Genomic DNA, 20,606 nt, shown 5'->3' on the forward strand with positions numbered 1-20,606 from the left:
CAATGCTTGACCTGCCACTGAGGCTTGGTAGATTGTACTTATTATTGTTAACTATTAGTAGGGGTCCCCAACACCTGCTTATGTTAAGAGGCTGCTCGTTTTATTTGTTTAAATATTAACTTTGGTGTTAGAGGAGAACAAGTTGAATTGGGTCTCATGAAATTGGTTCATGACTCTGTGTAACCTGACAAATGCCTTCCACTCTCTGGGTCTCAAGACTCTGAGCTGTCATGTGAAGGAGTTGAAAGTGGTGATCTCTGAAAACCTTTCCAGTTCAGCCAGTCAGCATTGCTGCCTTTCTTTGGGATAAGTGTCAGGTCTGGCCAGACTCCTGTTAGAGATAGAAACAATGGAGTTCTTGTCCCCATCTCTGCAGGCCGGCTTTCCCAACAATTCACTACCACTGTGCACTGGATGGCTGGCTGCTCCTGTCTGATGTGCACTCAAAGTTATGGCAACCGTAGGAAATGCTGTCCTACTAAATGAACACCTTTTATTCATTATTATCTCCCTCTGTTTCTCCTCTGACCTCCCATATCATTTCTTACTTAAAATACCCTATTAATTAGAAAGCCCTCTTTCCCATAGAACAGCTTTGCAAAATCAAAGGTTTTTGATTTGAATGATCGTTATTGGTGTTGTCGTCAATGTTTTCTTTGGCTCATGTACCCATTCTTCAAACAAAAATGTTTCTCTGTGTGTTCCATATGCAAAATCAATAAAAGTACATCCACTTGGGTTACAGTTATGGTGAGAAGCCCCCAAACCCAACTCCCCTGTCCTCTCAGTTTCTCTAGCCTTTGCCTTGGCCTGGGGGTGGTCCCAGAGGCTCCAGTAGTAACTGCCAATTTGAAGACGATTGGTCTAGGACTGTGGTCGGCAAACTGCGGCTCGCAAGCCACATGCGGCTCTTTGGCCCCTTGAGTGTGGCTCTTCCACAAAATACCACGGCCTGGGCTAGTCTATTTTGAAGAAGTGGAGTTAGAAGAAGTTTAAGTTTTAAAAATTTGGCTCTCAAAAGAAATTTCAATCGTTGTACTGTTGATATTTGGCTCTGTTGACTAACGAGTTTGCCGACCACTGATCTAAGACATCCTGATATAAATTTTATCACAACGAAATAACGTACCCTCCTTTCTTTCCATCCTTTATTTATTCATCTTTCTTTTTTGGGGCCACATAGGGCTGTATGACAAGTGCTCTTATACCTCACGTGACCGAGGATGGGTCGTGGGCATTCACACCATCAGTGACCAAGGCAACAGAGACCCACGCTACTTTTTCTCCTTGAAGACAGACCGGGCCCGACAAGTGACCACCATCAATGCCCACCAAAGCTACCTCCCTGGCCAGTGGGTATTCCTAGCTGCCACCTACGACGGGCAGCAGATGAAGCTCTATGTGAATGGTGCCCAGGTGGCAACCTCTGGGGATCAGGTGGGTGGCATATTCAGCCCATTGACCCAGAAGTGTAAAGTACTTATGTTGGGGGGCAGCACCCTGAATCACAACTACCGGGGCTACATTGAGCGCTTCAGTCTGTGGAAGGTAGCCAGGACCCAGCGGGAAGTCCTGTTGGACATGGAAACCCATGGCCTCCACACGCCTCTACCTCAGCTCCTCCTACAGGAGAACTGGGACAATGTGAAGCGCACCTGGTCCCCCATGAAGGATGGCCACAGCCCCCAGGTGGAGTTCAGCGGCGCCCACAGCTTCCTGCTGGACACCAGTTTGGAGCCCCCTCTGTGCGGGCAGACTTTGTGCGACAACGCGCAAGTCATCGCCAGCTACAACCAGCTGCCGCGCTTCCGCCGGCCCAAGGTGGTGCGCTACCGCGTGGTCAACCTCCACGACGACAGCCACGAGAACCCCACGGTGAGCCGCCAGCAGATTGAGCTCCAGCACCAGCAGTTGGCCGAGGCCTTCCAGCCCTACAACATCTCCTGGGAGCTGGAGGTGCTGGAGGTGAGCAACTCCTCCCTGCGCCGCCGCCTCATCCTGGCCAACTGTGACATCAGCAAGATCGGGGACGAGAACTGCGACCCCGAATGCAACCACACACTGACCGGCCACGATGGCGGGGACTGCCGCCACTTGCGCCACCCTGCCTTCATGAAGAAGCAGCAGAACGGGGTGTGTGACATGGACTGTAACTATGAACGGTTCAACTTCGACGGCGGGGAGTGCTGTGACCCCGACATCACGGATGTCACCCAGACCTGCTTCGATCCTGACTCTCCACACAGGTAAGACCCGCTGGGCAGGTGGTGATGCCCAGCTGAAAGCTGAGCTTCCCCCCATTTTATAGGCATGTGCCTTGAGGCCCCTGGGGGTCTCGGGAATTTTCCAGCTCACACAGCAGCCTTGTGACTGAGACCAGGCTTTACTCATGTGATCATGGGGACCACTTCGAGCATCATCTATTACAAAAATGTGTTGACTGCCTATTCTGGGATAAGAAGAAATGGTCAGGACCCTGTCATCTCAAAGAGCTCACAGTCTAAATTGGGTGGCATGAGCTGGGTACAAACAGCTATTGAAGCATATGTTGTAGAGTGGGCTAGAGTTGTGCTGTCCAGCCACCTGTGACTATTCACATGTAAATTAAGATGAAATAAAACTGAAAATCCAGTTCCTAAGCCACACTAGCTGCATTTCAAGTACACAGTAGCCGTATGGGGCTCCCATACTAGACAGAGGAGTGTGGTCAGTTGGGCAGTGTGAATAAAGCCGGGGTCAGATCTCAGTGGTACTATTTCCTCACTTGGTGACCTCTTGGAAGCCACTTCCTCATCTATGCAAGGAGAATAATCATGGTGCTCACTCTGCTGAGCTGCTCTGAGGACTGAGAGGGCATGCAGGGGTGGGCAAAAGTAGGATCACAGTTGTTTGCATAGAAAAAAGCATGCAGGTTATGGTCATAATACCATAAGAATAAACTGTGTTTCACATACAACCGTAAACCTCCTTTTGCACACCCCTGTATAAAGCATCGTCTCTTTGTAGTGGCTAGCAGGTAATATGTGCTCATTGAGTGTATCTGTCATTCTTTGTATGATAAAGGGGAGCAGATGCTGTGTTCAGGGAGTGCCATAGGATGTCACAGAGAAGACTCACTTGCAGAATGAGTGTCTGGGGAAGGTGCAGGTACAACTTGCACATCAGAGACTGGGTTGGGGAAGAGAGGAGGGCCCTTGGGCAGAGGTACTTCTTCCCGTCCTGCTGAGAAGAGGGTAGAAGAAGGGTCTTCTATGTAATGCCCCCCTTAGCCTCTGCCTTATGGTATCAACTCTAACCAGGAAAGCAAAGGAGAAACCCAAAGGTGAACCCCTGGGTGATTTATATTCAATGTGAGACCAGGAAGAACTAGTTCCAAGCCAGAGAAATGGCATTCACTTTCCGGATGTCCCAGATTCAGGCTGAACTTTTCCATTCTGTCTGCACGCAGGACCCTGGACCTGCTGATAGCCCGGGTGCATTTGCAGACCTCGGCAGGTTTTCTGCTGACTCCCCTCTTTATGTCTCTCTCCAAAGAGCAAGGGCCGCCCATGTACAGACAGAATACCTATGTGCAAAGGAATGACGATGCCTGGCAGTGAGCCAGAGAGCACGTCAGCTCAGCCTCCTGGCACCAGGAGGGCCCTGGACTCTCACCTTGGCTCAACACATGAGCAGTCCATGTGGGAAGCAGCCGTGGTGTGTGGCCAGCTCCTTCCAGGTCATGATGCCCTTTCATCTCTGCTCTCATTTGGGCTTTGACAGAATTTGTCCAGGAAGACAAGACAGAGGTTAGTTAGCATTTGCATTTGATGGACAGGAAAAGAGAGGAACTTCGAGAGTGAAATGACTCAGCCAAGGTCATGGGTCAGAAAAGTCATTTGGTTAAATCACAAATGCAAGTCTTCTGAGATTAATGCAGTGTGTGCTCTGCTGAGCTAGACTCCCAGGAGTTACCAGTGTACCCAGGAAGAGTGGGCATGGGGAAGGGCAAAGGATCTGAAATAGGTAGAAGTCATTCACCCATTTATTCACTCATTCATTCATTCATCCTTCCATTCTTGCATCCATGCAGCACATGTTTATTTAGCACCTACCAAGTCCCAAGAAGGCGGGTAGCCTGAGCCCTCTTTTGCTGAAGGAAATCCAGGATTCAGAATGGTGTAGGGATTGACCCAAGTTTACTCAGCTACTCAATGGAGAGTTTGGATTTGAACTCAGATACATGGATTCCAAAGCTCCCACCAGAGGAGGGTATTTTTAAGTCCAAGGAACAATAAGTGGCAGAGTTAAAGGATAGGGCTGGCAGGCAGGACAGCTTCTCTAAAGCCTTGGGAGAAAATGAGTGGGATTGGGTGAGGACCGAGGGCAGCTGGCCTTTGTGGAGGGCACACTGTGTGTGTGTGGGGGGTGGTCATGGGGCTCCAGGTCCCAGATACCTCACCATCAGCAGGCATAGCTGGCAGGCTCCAGTGGCCTCCCCTTTCCTAAGTCATGGGACTGCATGCCCAGCGTGCCTGTGAGTGGCCCTGTGCCAGTGCTGTGACCAGCCGCGCCAGGGCCTGTTTCTTTGCTGGCTCAGAAAGTTGTGTGCCGCTATCTCCTGGCGGGTTGGCGGTGTCAGCATTCTGGCGGAATCAGGTCTCCTGTGTGCAGAGAGAAACCTGTGGAAGTTTGTAGAGAAATACTTACTTTGTGACTTTTCAAAACGGAGGCAGGCAGAAGAAATGACAGAAGGAAGGAAGATGGGCACCTGTGATAGAGGCAGTGAAAATTAGATTGACATTATGTAGGTAATTTGTAATAAAGAGCTCAACTTAATTCTTGCCCAAGGTGATTCATTCTCATTCTCATTCTCATTCTCTCCTCTCCTCTCCCCTCCCCTCCCCTCCCCTCCCCTCCCCTCCCCTCCCCTTCCCTCCCCTCCCCTCCCCTCCCCTCCCCTTCCCTCCCCTCCCCTCCCCTCCCCTTCCCTCCCCTCCCCTCCCCTCCCCTCCCCTCCCCTTCCCTCCCCTCTCCCCTCCCCTCCCCTCCCCTCCCCTCCCCTTCCCTCCCCTCTCCTCTCTCTGAGTAAAGACAATATTTAAATTGCTTCTTCTCAATCTATGGTGAAGGGCCAGGTTTTGTTTTTTCTATATGCTATAAAACAGTACCTTTATAATATACAGCAAAAGTGAACTGACATAAAATGAAATACCACAAGCATGGCGAAGCAGTGTCTGAGTTCTGTACAAGTATCTAAGGGCTCACTCCCCATTTCTGTACTCACTGTGCAATAGACTGGTGAGAAATAGTTGGTCCATTGCCTACTCACTAGCCCCAATGAAATTTCATCATTGTGACAATTTATGTAGCGATTCTCTTGAGTAAAATAAGATCCACCCATAATGCAGCTGGGCAGATTGGCAGACTCCATCAGAGAAGTACGATGTCTTTCAACACATTTAAACTCACTTGTTATCTAATAGTCCTTGGGTCCCTGTGTTACAGGAGAGCGTCTAGCTCTAGCAGATCTGGGGCTGCAGACTCAGAAACATTCTCTATAGAGGGAACTGAAGGCCAAAGCTCACACGGCCTCTTAGTGGTCACGCTGGGGTCAAGGGGGCTGTAGATCCCTGCATCCTGGTTGTCTGCCGTGCACAGCTCCCCAGCACTGCCTGGACATCCTTGCCACAGAGACCTGCTCTTTGCCTTCTGTTCTCACTCTCTTCTTCCCAACTGCTCTAGAGAGCTTGGGATTATGAAGTGCTGAAGGACTGGGTTTGGAAGAGAACTGGATAATGGCCTTGGGTTTCCCTGAGCCACACAGGCAGCAAGTTTTCCTTATTAAGAGGCCATGATAAGCACAGCCAACCAAGGATGAGCACAAAGAAGGGGACTGGGACAATGAGGGGGCCAGGAGCCGTGGCATGTAACCATTTGAAGATGTTTGGCTTGGATGAGAAAATTCTCACAAGGACCACAGGCCCATGACACATGCACTTCAAGTATTAGAAGCCATGTTCCGTGGAAAATGGCGCAGAATTACTCCGTATGGTTTCTAAGCCATGGCTGGTACCAGAGTGTTGCTATCACAGGAGGCAGTGTTGAACTGAGTAACAGGCAAGGCCTTTTTCTTATGAGAATGGTCCTTCCAGGGGAGTAATTCTCTGCAGGTGAGTGAGCTCCCCATCACCTGAGACATGCCATGGAGGCTATAGCTAGGGTTATGGCAAATGGTGGAGAAGGTGGCCTTGATGGTCTTGGGGTTGAGTACTACACAGCCCAACTTTATGCTTATATCTTATTCCAAGTCATTTTAGGGAACCACATGGTGAGTGTTTCTATCCTCTAAACAGGCATTTATTGGGCACGTCTCCCTCTGCCGGCCTCTCTGCTATTCACTAGGGACGTTGGCAGCAAGGGAGGCATATTCCTCACCATTGAAGGGCCTCCACTTTAGTGGGGGAGTCTTATTCAAACATAAGACATCCTGAGCTGTGGTTTTAGTGACATACAGTGGCAGGAGACCTAAGAAGCAGATATTGATTCTGTCTGGGGAAAACAAGTAGAGCAGGCCTGATTTGAGGAGGCATCGGGCAGCACGCTGAGAGGTAGAGATGCAGTCTGCATCAGTCAGAGGGTCCTGGCAGGAACCAGATGGCACATTCAAACGGAATAATTCAGGAGAGTTGAAGGAGGAGCTATTTTGAAGGAGAGGCTATTTACAATAGTATCGGTTATTTACAACAGTGTAGGACAACCAACAAGGTCAGAGTTGTAACAGTGGGGAGCTATTTCCATCCTTGGCCTGTAGGGTCAAGAGGAGGGAGTGGCTGTGGAACCTAAAGAGAGTGGCTGCGTGGAGAGGGCTTTCTGGCAGCAGCTTTGACTCTGGGTAGAGAGGAGTGACCAGCCTGCAGCACCCTGGCCAGAAGGACGTCGGAAGAGTAGATTCTTCATATTGTTTTCCTCTGCCTTCCAGTCTCCAGCCAGTGCTTTCTGTTGGGGAACCAGACTGGGAATCACAAGGCAAAAGAATCTGTTTATGCAACTCAGGCCAGCCTCGCAAGGGCACAGAGCAGGGTGGAGAAGGTATGGGAGAGGATGTGGATGAGTAGAAGAACATGTCCAGAACACCGGGAAGGCCAGCCCATGTGGAAGGTACAGCATAAGCAAGGGGAAGGGGAGGAGTTGGTAGGGAGGACTTGGAGAATAAGAAGTCATCCAGTGTGGCTCAGATCCAGGCCATAAGCAGAGATGGGTTCATCTCGGGGAAAACTCTACTATCAGACTAAGTCCTTCCTCCTTGCCTCATTTCCTTACTTTATGTCCTTCTTTCCTTCCTTTCTTCCTTCATTTTCTTCTTTACTTATTTCTTTCCTCCCTCCCTCTCTTCTTCTCTTTTCTCAATAGATAGTTGTTGAATGTCCCTTTTGTGCCCGTCCAACCCCTGCCCTTTTGGAGCTCAGCATCTAGTGCAGCAGTCGCCAACCTTTCGGACCTCATGGACCACCTGTGGTCCTCGGACCACTGGGTGACAACCGCTGATCTAGTGGGTGAGACAGGCAGGTAAAGGTACCATTGCAATCACTGGTGTGAGAGAACGATCCCGCGTTGGCCAGGAGGAGCAGTTTGTGTGAGCAGGGGAAGTCTTTCTCTCAGACTGGACAGTTAGAGAAAGACATTCCAATGAACCTTGGCATTCTCTGGTGTGGTGGACATGAGCCAGGTGGGCAGAGCTTCACCTGTAGCCACTAGAAATGTCTACAAACAAGTTAGAATGCACTTCACATGCCTTTTAATAAATAAAATGGAAAACCCGGGTGTTAATAGAAATCTCCAGTAGCAGGAAATCTCAGGTCAGGTGACACTTTGGGCTGTAGGCATCCCACTGCCAGAGGGTATTGCAACAAACCCACCAAATTCCTGGTGGGACCACTCCAGTCTGCAGGCTCTGACTCCATCAGGTGAATTTCACCTTTGTCCATGAGTATGTCTTCATGTGGAATAGGACACAGAGGAATAAAGGGGTTTCCCTTATATACTGGTGGCTTGTAGGGAAACATTATATTTTCTCTTGTTGTTCATTATTTTTTTTCATGTAATGAGGGCATTCCCTGTATTCATGTTATTATTATTATTTTTGGACCCAGATTTCTGCTGGACATTGCTGGAAATCGTGGGAAAGGGTAAAATAAGCCTTGAGACAGACTCCTTTTATATATATATATATATTTCAGAGAGGAAGGGGGAGAGAGATAGAAACATCAGTGATGAGAGAGACTCATTGATCAGCTGCCTCCTGCACACCCTACCCTAGGGATCGAACCTGCAACCTGGGCATGTGCCCTGACCAGGAATCGAACCATAACTTCCTGGTTCATAGGTCGACACTCAACCACTGAGCCATGCCAGCCGGGCAAGGCAGCCTCCTTGACCGCTCTGCTGGTAGACCCCTCAGCCTCTCCCCCTGCCCTTTATCAGAGGCCATTCAATGGTTCATCTTCACTCACTGGGTCTCACTTCTTTGCTGGGATGATTGCATGGGACATATACTTCTTTCCTCCAAGTTCTTTCCAAATCTGGAAAAGTTGCATGGAACCAGGGGCTTTCGAGCTGAAGATCCAGCCCCCTCTTGCTATAGACAAGGAGACTGAGCTGCCAGAGATGCAGCACTGGCCCAGCCTCACGGTGAGAGTGCAGACGAGTTGAGAGCAAAACCCCAAGTCTTGTCTCCAGGACCCCAGGCACTTCACCCCCCTGCATTGTCCTGGTATCTTAGAAGCTGGCAATCTGAAACTAGGAAAAATTCTATTTGGAATGGTCATATTCTTACCCATCATCCGTATTTTGTTAAGACACTTGAGTAAACAGGGCACTGTGATAAATGCCCCGGGGAGCCACGATGTAATCTCTGTCCTGAAGGCGCTTGTAAGCTGTGGTTTAATGACCTTTGTTACCGTCACTCCAGACACGGCCAGGCGGCAGATGATTAATTTCCAGATGAACCACACAGACGATAAGGCTTACGTGCGCCCTGAGAAAAGACAGGCTCACTGTGGTTTGGAGAACTTGGGAAAGTTTTCTGGTGGAGAAGCATCTAGTTGGCTTTGTAGTGCTATAGAAGAGGTGGGTGAGTCCTGGCCAGTTTGGCTCAGTGGATAGACCGCCGGTCCACAGACTGAAGGGCCCCAAGTTCGATTCCAGTCAAGGTCACGTACCTCAGTCACAGGCTCCATCCAGGGTGTGCTGATCGGTGTGTCTCTCTCACATCGATGTTTTTCTCTCTCTGTCTCTCCCCCTCCTTCCACTCTCTCTAAAAATCAATGGGAAAATATCCTCTGTGAGGATTAAATAAATAAAAAGAGTTGAGGGAGAGCAAAGAGATGGAGGCAGGAAGGTGTGGGGAGGGACTGCAGAGAGGTAGATGCCATGATTGTTCTTCAGGTCGTAGAGCCCAGAGAAGCTGACTGTTAAGGATGCAGGAAGAATTGAGGCAAGATAGATTCTAGGCCTGGCTCAGCAGCTCCTTAGCTATGCAATCCTGGGCAAGTCTCTTAATCGCCCCGTGCCTCCATTTTCATCTCTGTCAAAAGGGAATAATAACAATATCTGACCGCCTGGATGGCAAGATTGCCTTGAGGGTCACATAAAACAATATCCCACAAAGGTTCTGGGAAGTTAACCAGCGTACAGATGAAAGAGGCCCTGGCTATTTTTTCAGCAACTTTTTTTTCATTCTTTTCCAGAAATCATGTAAGAGAAATGGCTTGGAATTTTATAATCAGAATATCAGAGTTTATTTAATGTGACTAATATTCATTAAAGCAATAACAGGGGTCAGGCCTGGTGGAGGGGGGAAAGGATGCATGCTGGAGACTGACCAGGGTTTGAATCTTGCTCCCACTCTCGATCCACGGCCTGACCTCGGCCGATTTCTCAGGGAGAGTCGCTGGCTTGTCATCTGTAAATCTGGGTGAGAGTGGCTCTCTTGGGACATGTCAGGAAACTTAAATGCAGTCCTTTGTGTGAAGCGCCTGGCGCAGTGTCTGGTGCATAGTAGATGCTGGGGCAAGCTTCCTCCCTTCTGGATTGCACACACGGATCCCTCGTCGGCATTGTTTTTTCAGAGATGCCGTCCAGCAGCTTCATAAAACACGCTTAAATGGAACCACTACACACACTGAGGGCATGTACCCAGATTACTTTCATTCTTAAAATATTATTTGTTTTTAGGACTGTCCACAGAACTGACATTTTTAAATAACGACCACAAAAGTTATATCGAACTCATTGGGCTTGCACACTAGTTTATCTTGAAACCGACCCAAATGTCTAACTATGTTAGGGGACGTATTTCCACATGGACTAATCCCAGGCACTGTTGGGGGATTGGTTAGAATGGGTTGACATTCCAATTTGGTTGAAGTTCCTAGATTTTTCAGCAATTTCCAGCTCACATGCCTGCCTGGTCCAAACACACAGGCTCAGGCCACTGATGCACATGGTCTTATTTTCTCTGGTTCCACCTGGGCTCCCCTCGGGCTTATCTTCTGAACAAAGTGCACCTTTGCTCACAGGTCCCATCTGTGACCCTGGTGTGCCTGTGACCTTGGTCTTTGAGAGCAGAATAGAGGGGTGAATGAAAAGCAAGGGAAGAACTGCACGTGGCCCCTAAATTGAGGTTAATAAGGAGCTCAGCATAGTGACCAGTGAGAAGCTGCGGAGGATTGCTCATCTAGCAAATCCATAAGACTACTGGTTTCAGAGACAGAGCATATTTGAACCAGCTCCCTTAACATTCCTGTGACCTTGAACAAGTCTCTTCCTTTATCAAAGACTCAGTAGCCTCCTGTAAAATTGGGGTAATAATAACACATGTGAAGGTTTAGAGGATTCAGTGAAATAAAATACAGTCCTTAGCGAACTCTCAAAATAGCAATGCTGGTTAGTTTGGGGATTTTCCGTCTCCGGGAAATCTTCTGACCTCTTACACACATGTCTCTTCATCTCCAGCCCCTCCTCGATCCTGAGCCCCTCGCCAGAGCCTCGGGACTGGCACGGGACTTGGGATGACCTGGTCACTCTTTACCACCAAGGCCCCTTTTATTCCAGGTCCTTGCAAATTCCATTTTGAAAGAGTTTCAAAAGCTCTGCACATATTAAAGGCTAATGTATCCATTTTCTCAAGAGATAAGCAGTACACCACACAAGTTAATGCCTCTCCAACAAAAGGCAAGCTCATGGCTGGGATCTGAGGAAGGGGCTGGCTGAGTAATTCACGCTGGTCCTAGAGAAGGCAGGGTCCTGGGAAAGGGGGGATGCCCTAACCCCCTCAGGCCCACACTGAGCACAGGGAAGGGGTGGAGTGAGCCACCTCCTGGCCAGGGGCTCTGGCCGCTGCACACTCTGTCTCTCAGTTACTGATGCAAGTTGGACTCCTTTCTTGGGAACTCGCCAGGGAGGCCCCCCCAACTTGCGGGGATCTGAGGTAGCTCCCCTTTCACTCCTTTCCTTGATGTGTGTGTCCACGTCTGGCTCCTGGACGGATGGGAGCACTGGATGGATGGGAGCACTGGGTGCCCTTTTGAGGGCCTCAGCAGGAGGCGGTGGGGTTTTTCCATCCTGGGTCAGGCATAGTCAGCACTCTCATTTTCCTCTCTCCATCCACTGGTGACACTGACCACTCATGACAGCCTTGGTGCTTGGTCACACACCCTCCCAGGTTGGGAACAAAGCAGAGGGGGTGTGAGGGAGGGTTGAGAGGACAGACAGCAGGACCTTTTGTTTGCATGAACCACATGTCCCTACATGGATCACAGCTCAGCTTATCTTCAAAACTCACCGTTGGCTTATTGTCTACATCCTGAGGGAACCCCTACACCCCCACTCTCACTTTCTGAAAATACAAAATTAGTGTTTGCACAGCAGGGGGTGTTGCCCACAGGTTTGTTGGCCCAAGTCAAACAGCTTCCATTTCCCCATTGTTGGGCGGGGCCTTTTCTGTCTTTCTCCTTCCCTCTCTGCTTCTCTCATGTTTTGCCCTGTTCTAGAGGTTGTGTGGGTGGTCTGGTGGTGAAGGGTGAAGGTGAGGGCCCTGTTGCCTCCATTTCAAGCTTCTGATGTTTGTGATCACAGCCTTTCCTGGTGCAGCCAGCCAGCCACAGCTCTTAGCCTTGAGCTTGACTTCTGATTATTGACCTATTTTTTTATGGCCACAGAGGACAAGGGTGATTATAACTCCAAAAAGTATGAAGCATCTCAGAATCATACAGAGGGTGGAAGAGAGACACAAGAGAGACCTCTTTTCCTGAGAAGGTGTGCTACCAACAAAAAACCCAGTCTGCCTGTGGCTTGGCAATACCTTAGGAAGGAAGTGATTAGATATTGCCAGTAACTTCCTAGCCAGCATGGAGTAGCTTACTTCTTTGACTCCCAGTTCTTCATCTGTAAAATGGGTAGATTTGGGTAGAATATTTCCCAGATCTCTTCCTGTATAGGCATTTTCAAATCAGACACTCTCATCCTGCTTCCGGGCTTGTGGGGGAACTTAATATTGAAAAAGTACAAATAATGCCAGACACTGACACTAGAGACATCAAGGGAGATAAGAGATGGTCTTGCCTCTCAGGGACTTGCCGGCCCCTATATCCTAATGGAGTTTAATGTATTCAGAGTAGCAATGAAGGAACAAGTATGCTCTATGACAAGTTAATTAAAAGAAAAAAAATCCTACTCCTTTGACTCAAGTCCCAGCGGTGGCCTAATGATGGTACCCCACCTTAGGCAGTCTGTGTACCTGCTCCTTTACTTATTTGGGGCCCTCAGGCCCTGAATGTGGCATCCTTGTTCCAAAAATCAGTTTGGATTTAATTCTCCTTTCGACAGCCTGACCTATAGTGTCATGCTTTTCCCAGCATCGTTTCCCCATACTCGAGCTCTGACTGTCACAAGACCCCGTGAGACCTATCTCTTCTCTAACCCCGGGAGAAACCCAAATTTAGGGAAGTTCCTAGGCTTGTCCGAGGTCATCCAGAGAGGTCTACATTTACTGTAAGGACTATGTAGTTCTAACTTTAGATCATTCTGTGATTTGCCTAAAGTTAGGTGATTTGTATGGGGCCACGGTGCAGACTGAAAATCTAGAGGTTGCCATATTGATGATGATGTAATTCTTGCTCTATTCTTCCCAAACATAATATTGTTCAGTCACTCTTCACATCAGTTCCATGGTTTTCATGGCTAACAAGTAGAGCCAAACTACACAGTCTACCTAGAACATTGTGGCTGCCACGGCTTATGAAATAGAGGTGATTTGTCTTGATTTAATTGCGCTCCAGTGTAAGACAAACCGCAGGGCTGTCGGTGAGCTGTGTGTGTATCCTGCTCACTGTGGTCATTGTATGATTTATCAACTGTGGTTTTGATCCTCCAAGAGGCAAGTGAGGTGGTGAGAAGAGGCAGCTGGGGGCCCTGGAACTGTTGTGCAAGCAATAATTTGACGTGAGATAATCACATGACTGTTCTGGTACTTTCAACACACCACCCCACTTCAGTTGTTGCTTCTTCTTACTTATCAGGGTATTCTTATTGCTTAATGGTTTCCTCGAAAATAAGTAAATTCTGAGAACCTGGGGCTGTAAAACAAAGATTATGGTACCCCATGCAGAGATCTTAGGAAGTGCGGGATCATTTCACTCTGTTTGTGTGTGCACCTACTGTGTGTAGGTACAGTGCTAGGAGCTGGAGTACAACGATGAACATTTCACAAGTTAGGTGTGATTCAACCTTCATGGAGTTCCCTGTAGGTAGGTCAGTAGCTCATTGGATCCATGCTTTATGGAGAGGCTCAAGGTGCTGAGGAAACAAAGTGAATGGGTACTTGACTTGTTAGGGGTCAGAGTCACTTCCAGTCTGAGTCATGTTCACCAGGGGGTGTCACTGAGCTTGCCAGGAACCAGGTGTTCTGACACTCTGCCTTCTGCTCCAGCCTCTCCAGAAGCCACTTCCAAAAAGACAAATGAGAAAAATATGATCTGAGTAGTTCCTAGTGAAAGGTATTCACTTTAAATTAGTGTCCTTTATTCCAAGATAATTTTATTCTTTTCTTTGGAGGGCCACTCCAGTATCCTTTATTTTATTCTATAAGAGACATCATACATGCTGGTGTGTGTGTGTGTGTGTGTGTGTGTGTGTGTGTGTGTGTGTAGGAAGTCATCTTCAAATGCTTTGTTTGTTTGTCAAAGTTAAAAATCGCTACCTCCACCTCAATTTCTAAAAATGATCCAGAGGTCTAAGAATGTCTCCATTGGCCTCACCCCTCCTGTGAGTCAGCACCTTCCTCTCCTCCCAACCGAATCCTCATGATTCTGATCCAACCCATGTCCTGGGCTTGGCGTGATCCTGCCCCTCAGTGAGCCACAGACAGCGATGTTCCCAAGAGTTGACCTTTCATGTGACTCAGCAGAGGGCAAAACCCCGAGAGACAACACTCCTAAGGGGCCAGGAGTGGGGCAGGAGAGCATTGGTGTACAGAATCTGAGACCAGTAAGGGGAAATGTCCAGTGGACCGAGTCAGAACCCAGACCCTCATTCACCTCCCTCCCACCCCCACTCAGCATTGAATTGTCCCCTATGCATAAATACTCTCCTACTTGATGTTCTTAGGGTTTCTCTACAAGCCACTGCCAATTCCTGCTTCTCCATTTTCTTCTCTCCTCCAGTCCATCTTCCATGTTCCCCCAGAAAGGAAAGAAAGCTGTTTGGGAAACATGAACCAGGTCATTTTTATCTTTATAACATCTGCCAGGGTCTTCTTAGAGCTTTCTGGACACTCCATCCTCCATAACCTGCTGTACAAGAACCTTCCCGATGTGGCCCTTGCTAGCCCCTCTGGCCTCATCTTGGGGAGTTTTTCCCATGTCCCCAACTTTACAACCACCACAGAGGACTTACAGAGCCTCACTCTTCTCACGCTTTTGCATGCCTCTCGGCTTCTGGAGCTTCGGCCCTTTTTCTGGTCTCCCACACTCGGTCCGACCTCCAATCACTGTTTATTTTCCATATGAAAACCTCACTGGTGTCTTACCCACCTTCAGGGAGAAGTCATTGCTCTGTGCTTCCATCACGTTCAGCACCCCTCCTATTGTAGCACACAGAAGATAAGAGACTCACAGTGAAGGCTATAGCCCGTCATAGTCAACAGACGGGCCCACATCCCACCTCTGACACCTGTGGGTGGAGGAGGGACTTTGGAAAAATGGTGTCACCTCACTGAGCCCTGGTTCTTCCCTTATAAACTGGGGATTCCCACACCTAATGAATGCATAGAGCTCTTACAATGCTTCAAATAAATAGTATAAAAAAGTACTTTAGCACTTCCAGGGTGTAGTCAACTCCCCAAATGGTAGGTTTTATTAGTATTATCACATTATGTTGTGATCATCTGATTTGTCTCACTTCGTTCATAAAACTGCTAACTCTGGGATGTGGAATTTGTTTGTATGCCCAGTTTCTACCTTAAAGCATGGTATTTGGTAGCATCTCAGTAAATTCTGGTGAAGGAAAGAGGAAAAGATTGAATGAATGATATGCAGGGAGGAAGGGAGTTGGTAGGAAGGAGGAAAGGAAGGCTCACAGGAATGGAGGGAGGGCGGGGGGCGGGAAGAGGAGAGTAATGGAACCATGAGTAATTCAGTAAATAAATAAAAGAATAATTTTTTGTGTGTGTTTTTAATTTAATATATTTTTATTGATTTCAGAGAGGAAGGGAGAGGGAGAGATAGAAACATCAATGATGAGAGAGAATCATTGATTAACTTCCTCCTGTACGCCCCCCTACTAGGGATGGAGACCACAACCCAGTCATGTGCCCTGACCAGGAATCGAACCATGACCTCCTGGTTCATAGGTTGACACTGAACCACTGAGCAACACTGGCAGTGCTTTCAATTGATCTTGGATTGGTGCTGTTACATTTTCCTTAGACTGTGTGTCAAGCTTCTACACAAAAGCTATTATTTTTGAAACCAATCGTTCAGAATTCCTAGAATTTAATAAACTCTCCATGCACTTCTCCCCCTCCCCTCCGCCCTCCCTTTGCCTCTCCTTAGAGACAAGAGAGAGGCATATTTAAGCATTTCTGACAATGAAAGTAAGCAGGAGAATAAAGTCCAGATCATTAGGGCCCTTGGGATAAAAGTACAAAATCCAGGTTTTAGAACTGGTCACCACTTGGAGAAAGCTTGTAATTTGGAATGAGGGATATGGATGCAATAAACATTCTGAGGTTTATCTTGCTTTAATGACTTGTCTCGAGTGGCTTTGATCTTTACGTTTGATAATCACTTTCAAATGGCCCAGTGTGTTCTGAAAGTGGAGGAGTGGGTCACGGACTTGAGATCCTCCCTGGGAATGACAGGCTGCATCAGGATTTGGAAATAGGCGATGTTCACAAGACTCGCTCTGTTAGCTAAAGAAACAGGGCACCCGCCTGCGAGGAAGATAACCACATCGGTCCAGTGATAGGAAGTAGGGTTCACTGAGGAAAGGACACCACAGGCCTTGGGGGCGAAGGCCTGTTCTCTCTAGCTCCTTGAGTAAGCTAAAAAGAGAATTGGGCATCATGGGGCCTCTCCATGGGGTAGGCATCCTTCTAGGTACTTTCGTATGTATTGCTTCCTTGAGTTTTTATATTCCCCTTTCTAGGTTGAATGTGAGCATCACCATTTTACAGTTGACAAAATTGAGGTTCAAGAGAGTTGAGTCCCTTCTATAAGGCCACCCTTAAGTAGGAGAGGGAGCATTTGAACCCTTGTCCGTCTCTCTCTTAAGGTGTGGCTTTAACTCTAGCAATCTGCTGCCATTTCCTATAATCTGAAAGAACTGCCCCCAGCCTCCAGCTTGGAAGTCGCCCACTCTCAGCCAACTGAGGGCATCAGCACGTGGCTGGCACCATCCCTGTAACCCACCTGCACTGGTTAAGTGCCCAGGGGACAGCCCCGTGGCATGACACTTCTCAAAGGTCTCCTTGGCGGCTCTCTTTTCTGCAGTGGGGAAGTCAGTTTGCTTTTAGTGAGAATAGAACCTGAAACGGGTCTGTCTTGACCTGGGCTCCCTGTGAGCCACACCACTGACCAACCATCTTTAAAATGGGAGAGCCCATGTATTATGTTTCCAGACTTGGAAAAACTCAAGTTTTCTGTGATTCATTTAAGGGATTTGTTGTTGTTATTGTTCTGCATTCTGAATGTAGTTCCCTTTTGCTTCTCTTTCAGCCAAACAGGCCCTGACAGCTCTCTCATTGAGATTATTACTGAGTTGTACCATCTCAGGCCAGGGCATTTAGGAAATATGTTGTTGGCACTCACCAGTGAATGAGATGCATAAAGAAAATATTCTAATGACAGTTGAGTTGAGAGAGCTTTGATCTCCCTCCAAAACTGCTCTCATGGCTTTGAAATGCGGTTCTGGCAGAGGGGTACAGTCTGGGTGCCTTGGCACTGTGGGCCGGGCCCCTTGAAACCAACATTCCAGGGGACATGCAACTTTCCCAGTGGGGTTCAGGTGCACGGCTGTGCAGGAAGAAAGGAGGCACCTCTCTTGAGAGGCAGCTCAGGGGGATAATCCAAGTTAGGAGGGACTTTCCAATTTAGCTCAACATTTCCCAAACTGTCTTGGTTATTCTATTATTTGGGTTTGGGGTAAAGGCGCGTGGGGTGGGGAGAAGGAACTATGGTCCAATATGTTTGGGAACACTTTATACACTATCTGACCGACTCTTCCTTTTGCATATTAAGGGCTCTGCAAATGCTTGCAATTAAGAAGTATATGTATTTAGCCTTGTTTAACAGAGCATGTCCTAAACCCATTTGACTGGGAAACATTTTTCCTTTAGATGTGCATCTGGTTCATGTGGGTTTAGCCTTCTTCAGACTGGGATTTGAAAAGCACTGAGCTAACTCACGTGCTCACAGAGCAGGTGGTGAGCCTGCGCTGCAGACTGGGCCGCAGAGTGTGGCAGCAACAGGCCCGGAGTTCAGGCAATGCAGGTTCTGCAGGAAGCTGCGCTCCCTCACATGCCCGACTTCCCAAGCCAGGCTCTCCTGCAGGGAACTGTGTCCCCCGAAGGAAAGGATGACTTCACTAATTGGCATGAAAGTGCTGCCACCCAGCCTCGTGAATAGAGGCTTGTCCTCAGACCCTTCTGTGACCCTTGGGCAGGTCGGTGCATTTCCCTGAGCCCTGGGCCTCTCCTCCTGTTTTGAGGTTATGTAATTTCAGAGAGAGGTACTCAATAACTGGCAATCATTAGTAGCACACTCTCTCTGTCTCTTTAGAAGGGAAAGTTTGGGAGATACAAAGGTGATAAAGATTTGGCTCCACCTGCTTGATGCTCATAGCCTGATGGGGAAGACAGGTGCTCGCACCGTGAAGGTAACACAAAGGACGGTGATAATAGAATCGCCAGAATCCAAAGTGTGTGTGTGTGTGTGTGTGTGTGTGTGTGTGTGTGTGTGTGTGTGTTGGCGGGGTGGGGGTGGGGGATCTGAGAAGGGAGGCATCATTTTCAGCTAGAGATGATGATGACGATTTTGGTGTTGCTAATAATTATCATTGGAATAATAATAACAATGCAATGAAAATAGCCAAGGTTAACTAAGGAGTGCCTTCTATGGGCCAGGCCCTGTGCGAGGAACTTTCTCTGCTGTGCCTCTAGTCCTTCAGACAACCCTTTTAGGTGGACAGCATTATCCCATGTTACAGGTGTGTGGTCCTGAGTGGGTCCATGGAGCGCATCACCTGTACACTGAACTTAGCATGGAGGTTTGGGTTTTGGAAAGCTGAGACTCAGGAAAAGAGATTGTGGGGCAGAGGAGGGGAAACGGTGGACATCCTTAGGGAATGGGCGTAATTGGGGGAAACCAGAGGTTCTCAGGTGAGGAAATAATGAGAACTTGAGTGGAAGGGTGTGGGAGGAAGAAAAAGGTTGGATGGTGGGATGAGACACTAAAAGCCAAGAGTGAAGGAGCCACCCAGAGGCCAACTGTCAGTTCAGGTGTTGCCCAGGAGGAGAAAATAGGAGACCAGGACATGGAGGGGCCTGCCAGGACTGTGCTGAGCTGCCTCCTTTAATGCAACTGCATCCCTGTGCACTAACTGAGACTCAGAGAAGTAAAGCAACCATGGACATAGCTCTGGCCATCCAACTTTGAATAGTATTGCCTTATAAGTTAACAGACATACAGAGTTTTTGTATTTGGATTGATTTTTTTCTGGGCTAATGATTTTTAAAAAATAAATTTGACCAATTTATCTTATACACTCAGGGCCAACCTTCCCACAGTGGCAAAATGGAAAGGCACGTGGCCATGAGCAGGTCCTTGTCCTTTTCTCATCCTCAGTCCCTCTAGACTCTCGTGATCCTGCTCAATTTGACCTTCTGTGATTTCTCCTCCACCCATTGACTGAAAGGAATATACAGTATCTTAAAGAGATGAAGCAGGTAGATACCTACATGAACTCCTGTCCCCAAGATTTTCCCCTGATGCATTTGGGAGACACCCAGCTAGGCTCTGAATTGGTGGGAAGACTTAGCAAATAGAGGAAGACTTTTAGCCACAGAACTATTTTCCTTTGGGTGGGTCCCCCCCAAAAGAGATAGAGAGAAGAGAGACTAGTGGGGCTAGGAGCCAGGATGGCTACTGTGGATTCTTTCTCTTTTGAGAAACAGAGGCTTCTCAAAAGTATAAAAAAAGAAAACTCACAGACAAGCAGGGGAATACCTCCAACATCCCACATCTCTGCCTTGGGCCAGAATGAATGCCACCCCCTGAAAAGATTGCTTCTGAAATTACAACTGAATACACAACCAGTTAAAATGTCTCCTCTGCCCCGCCCCCCCCCCCCCCCCCCCCCCCCCCCCCGCTGAAGTTTTCTCAGCCTAGAGCCATGGGTGAAGAGGTAACTTTCTCTAATAACATTTGTGTTCTCTGCCAGAGAGAACACTTGATGGAAGTGGACAAATCAATTAGAAAATCATATATAATAAAAGGCTAATATGCAAATCGACCGAATGGCAGAATGACCAGTCACTATAACATCCACTGACCACCAGGGGGCAGACGCTCGATGCAGGAGCTTCCCCCTGGTGGTCAGTGCGCTCTCACAGGGGAAGCGCTGCTCAGCCAGAAGCCAGGCTGACGGCTGGTGAGCGCAGCAGTGGTGGTGGTGGGAGCCTCTCTCACCTCTGCGGCAGCGCTAAGGATGTTCAACTGTCGGCTTAGGCCCACTCCAAGCTGGCAGTCAGACATCCCCTGAGGGCGCCGAGACTACGAGAGGGTGCGGGCTGGGCTGAGGGACAACCCCCCCCCCCCAGTGCATGAATTTCATGCACCAGGCCTCTAGTAATAAATAATGTGGAAAGGGCTGATCCAAGAAAACCTCAGCTTCTCTGTGTTTTCATTCTCCTCCCACACACTATTTCCCTCTCCACTGTGGCCTGCAGTACCTTTGGAAATGAGGGTGAGGCTTTGGGAAGTGTTGGCCACATCTAAAGTTGCCCTTGGCCTTGTCACTCTGTGATCTACAAACCCCTGTTACTTCATCTATAAGATGGGGTAAATAAT

General features: G+C 48.3%; 1 protein-coding gene across 1 annotated transcript in view; it reads left to right on the plus strand.

Moving 5' to 3' along the window:
• Positions 1–20,606, plus strand: part of PAPPA (pappalysin 1) — a gene marked incomplete at its 5' end in the record, with an annotated part of 219,587 nt that overhangs the window by 31,139 nt on the left and 167,842 nt on the right. The window contains one exon of the mRNA XM_079789610.1: positions 1,184–2,246. Coding sequence (XP_079645736.1) covers positions 1,184–2,246 — 1,063 coding nt within the window. The remainder of the gene's footprint in view (positions 1–1,183; positions 2,247–20,606) is intronic.

This window comes from Cnephaeus nilssonii (assembly GCF_951640355.1).
Source record: "Cnephaeus nilssonii genome assembly, chromosome: 14".
Classification (NCBI taxonomy): Eukaryota; Metazoa; Chordata; class Mammalia; order Chiroptera; family Vespertilionidae; genus Cnephaeus; species Cnephaeus nilssonii.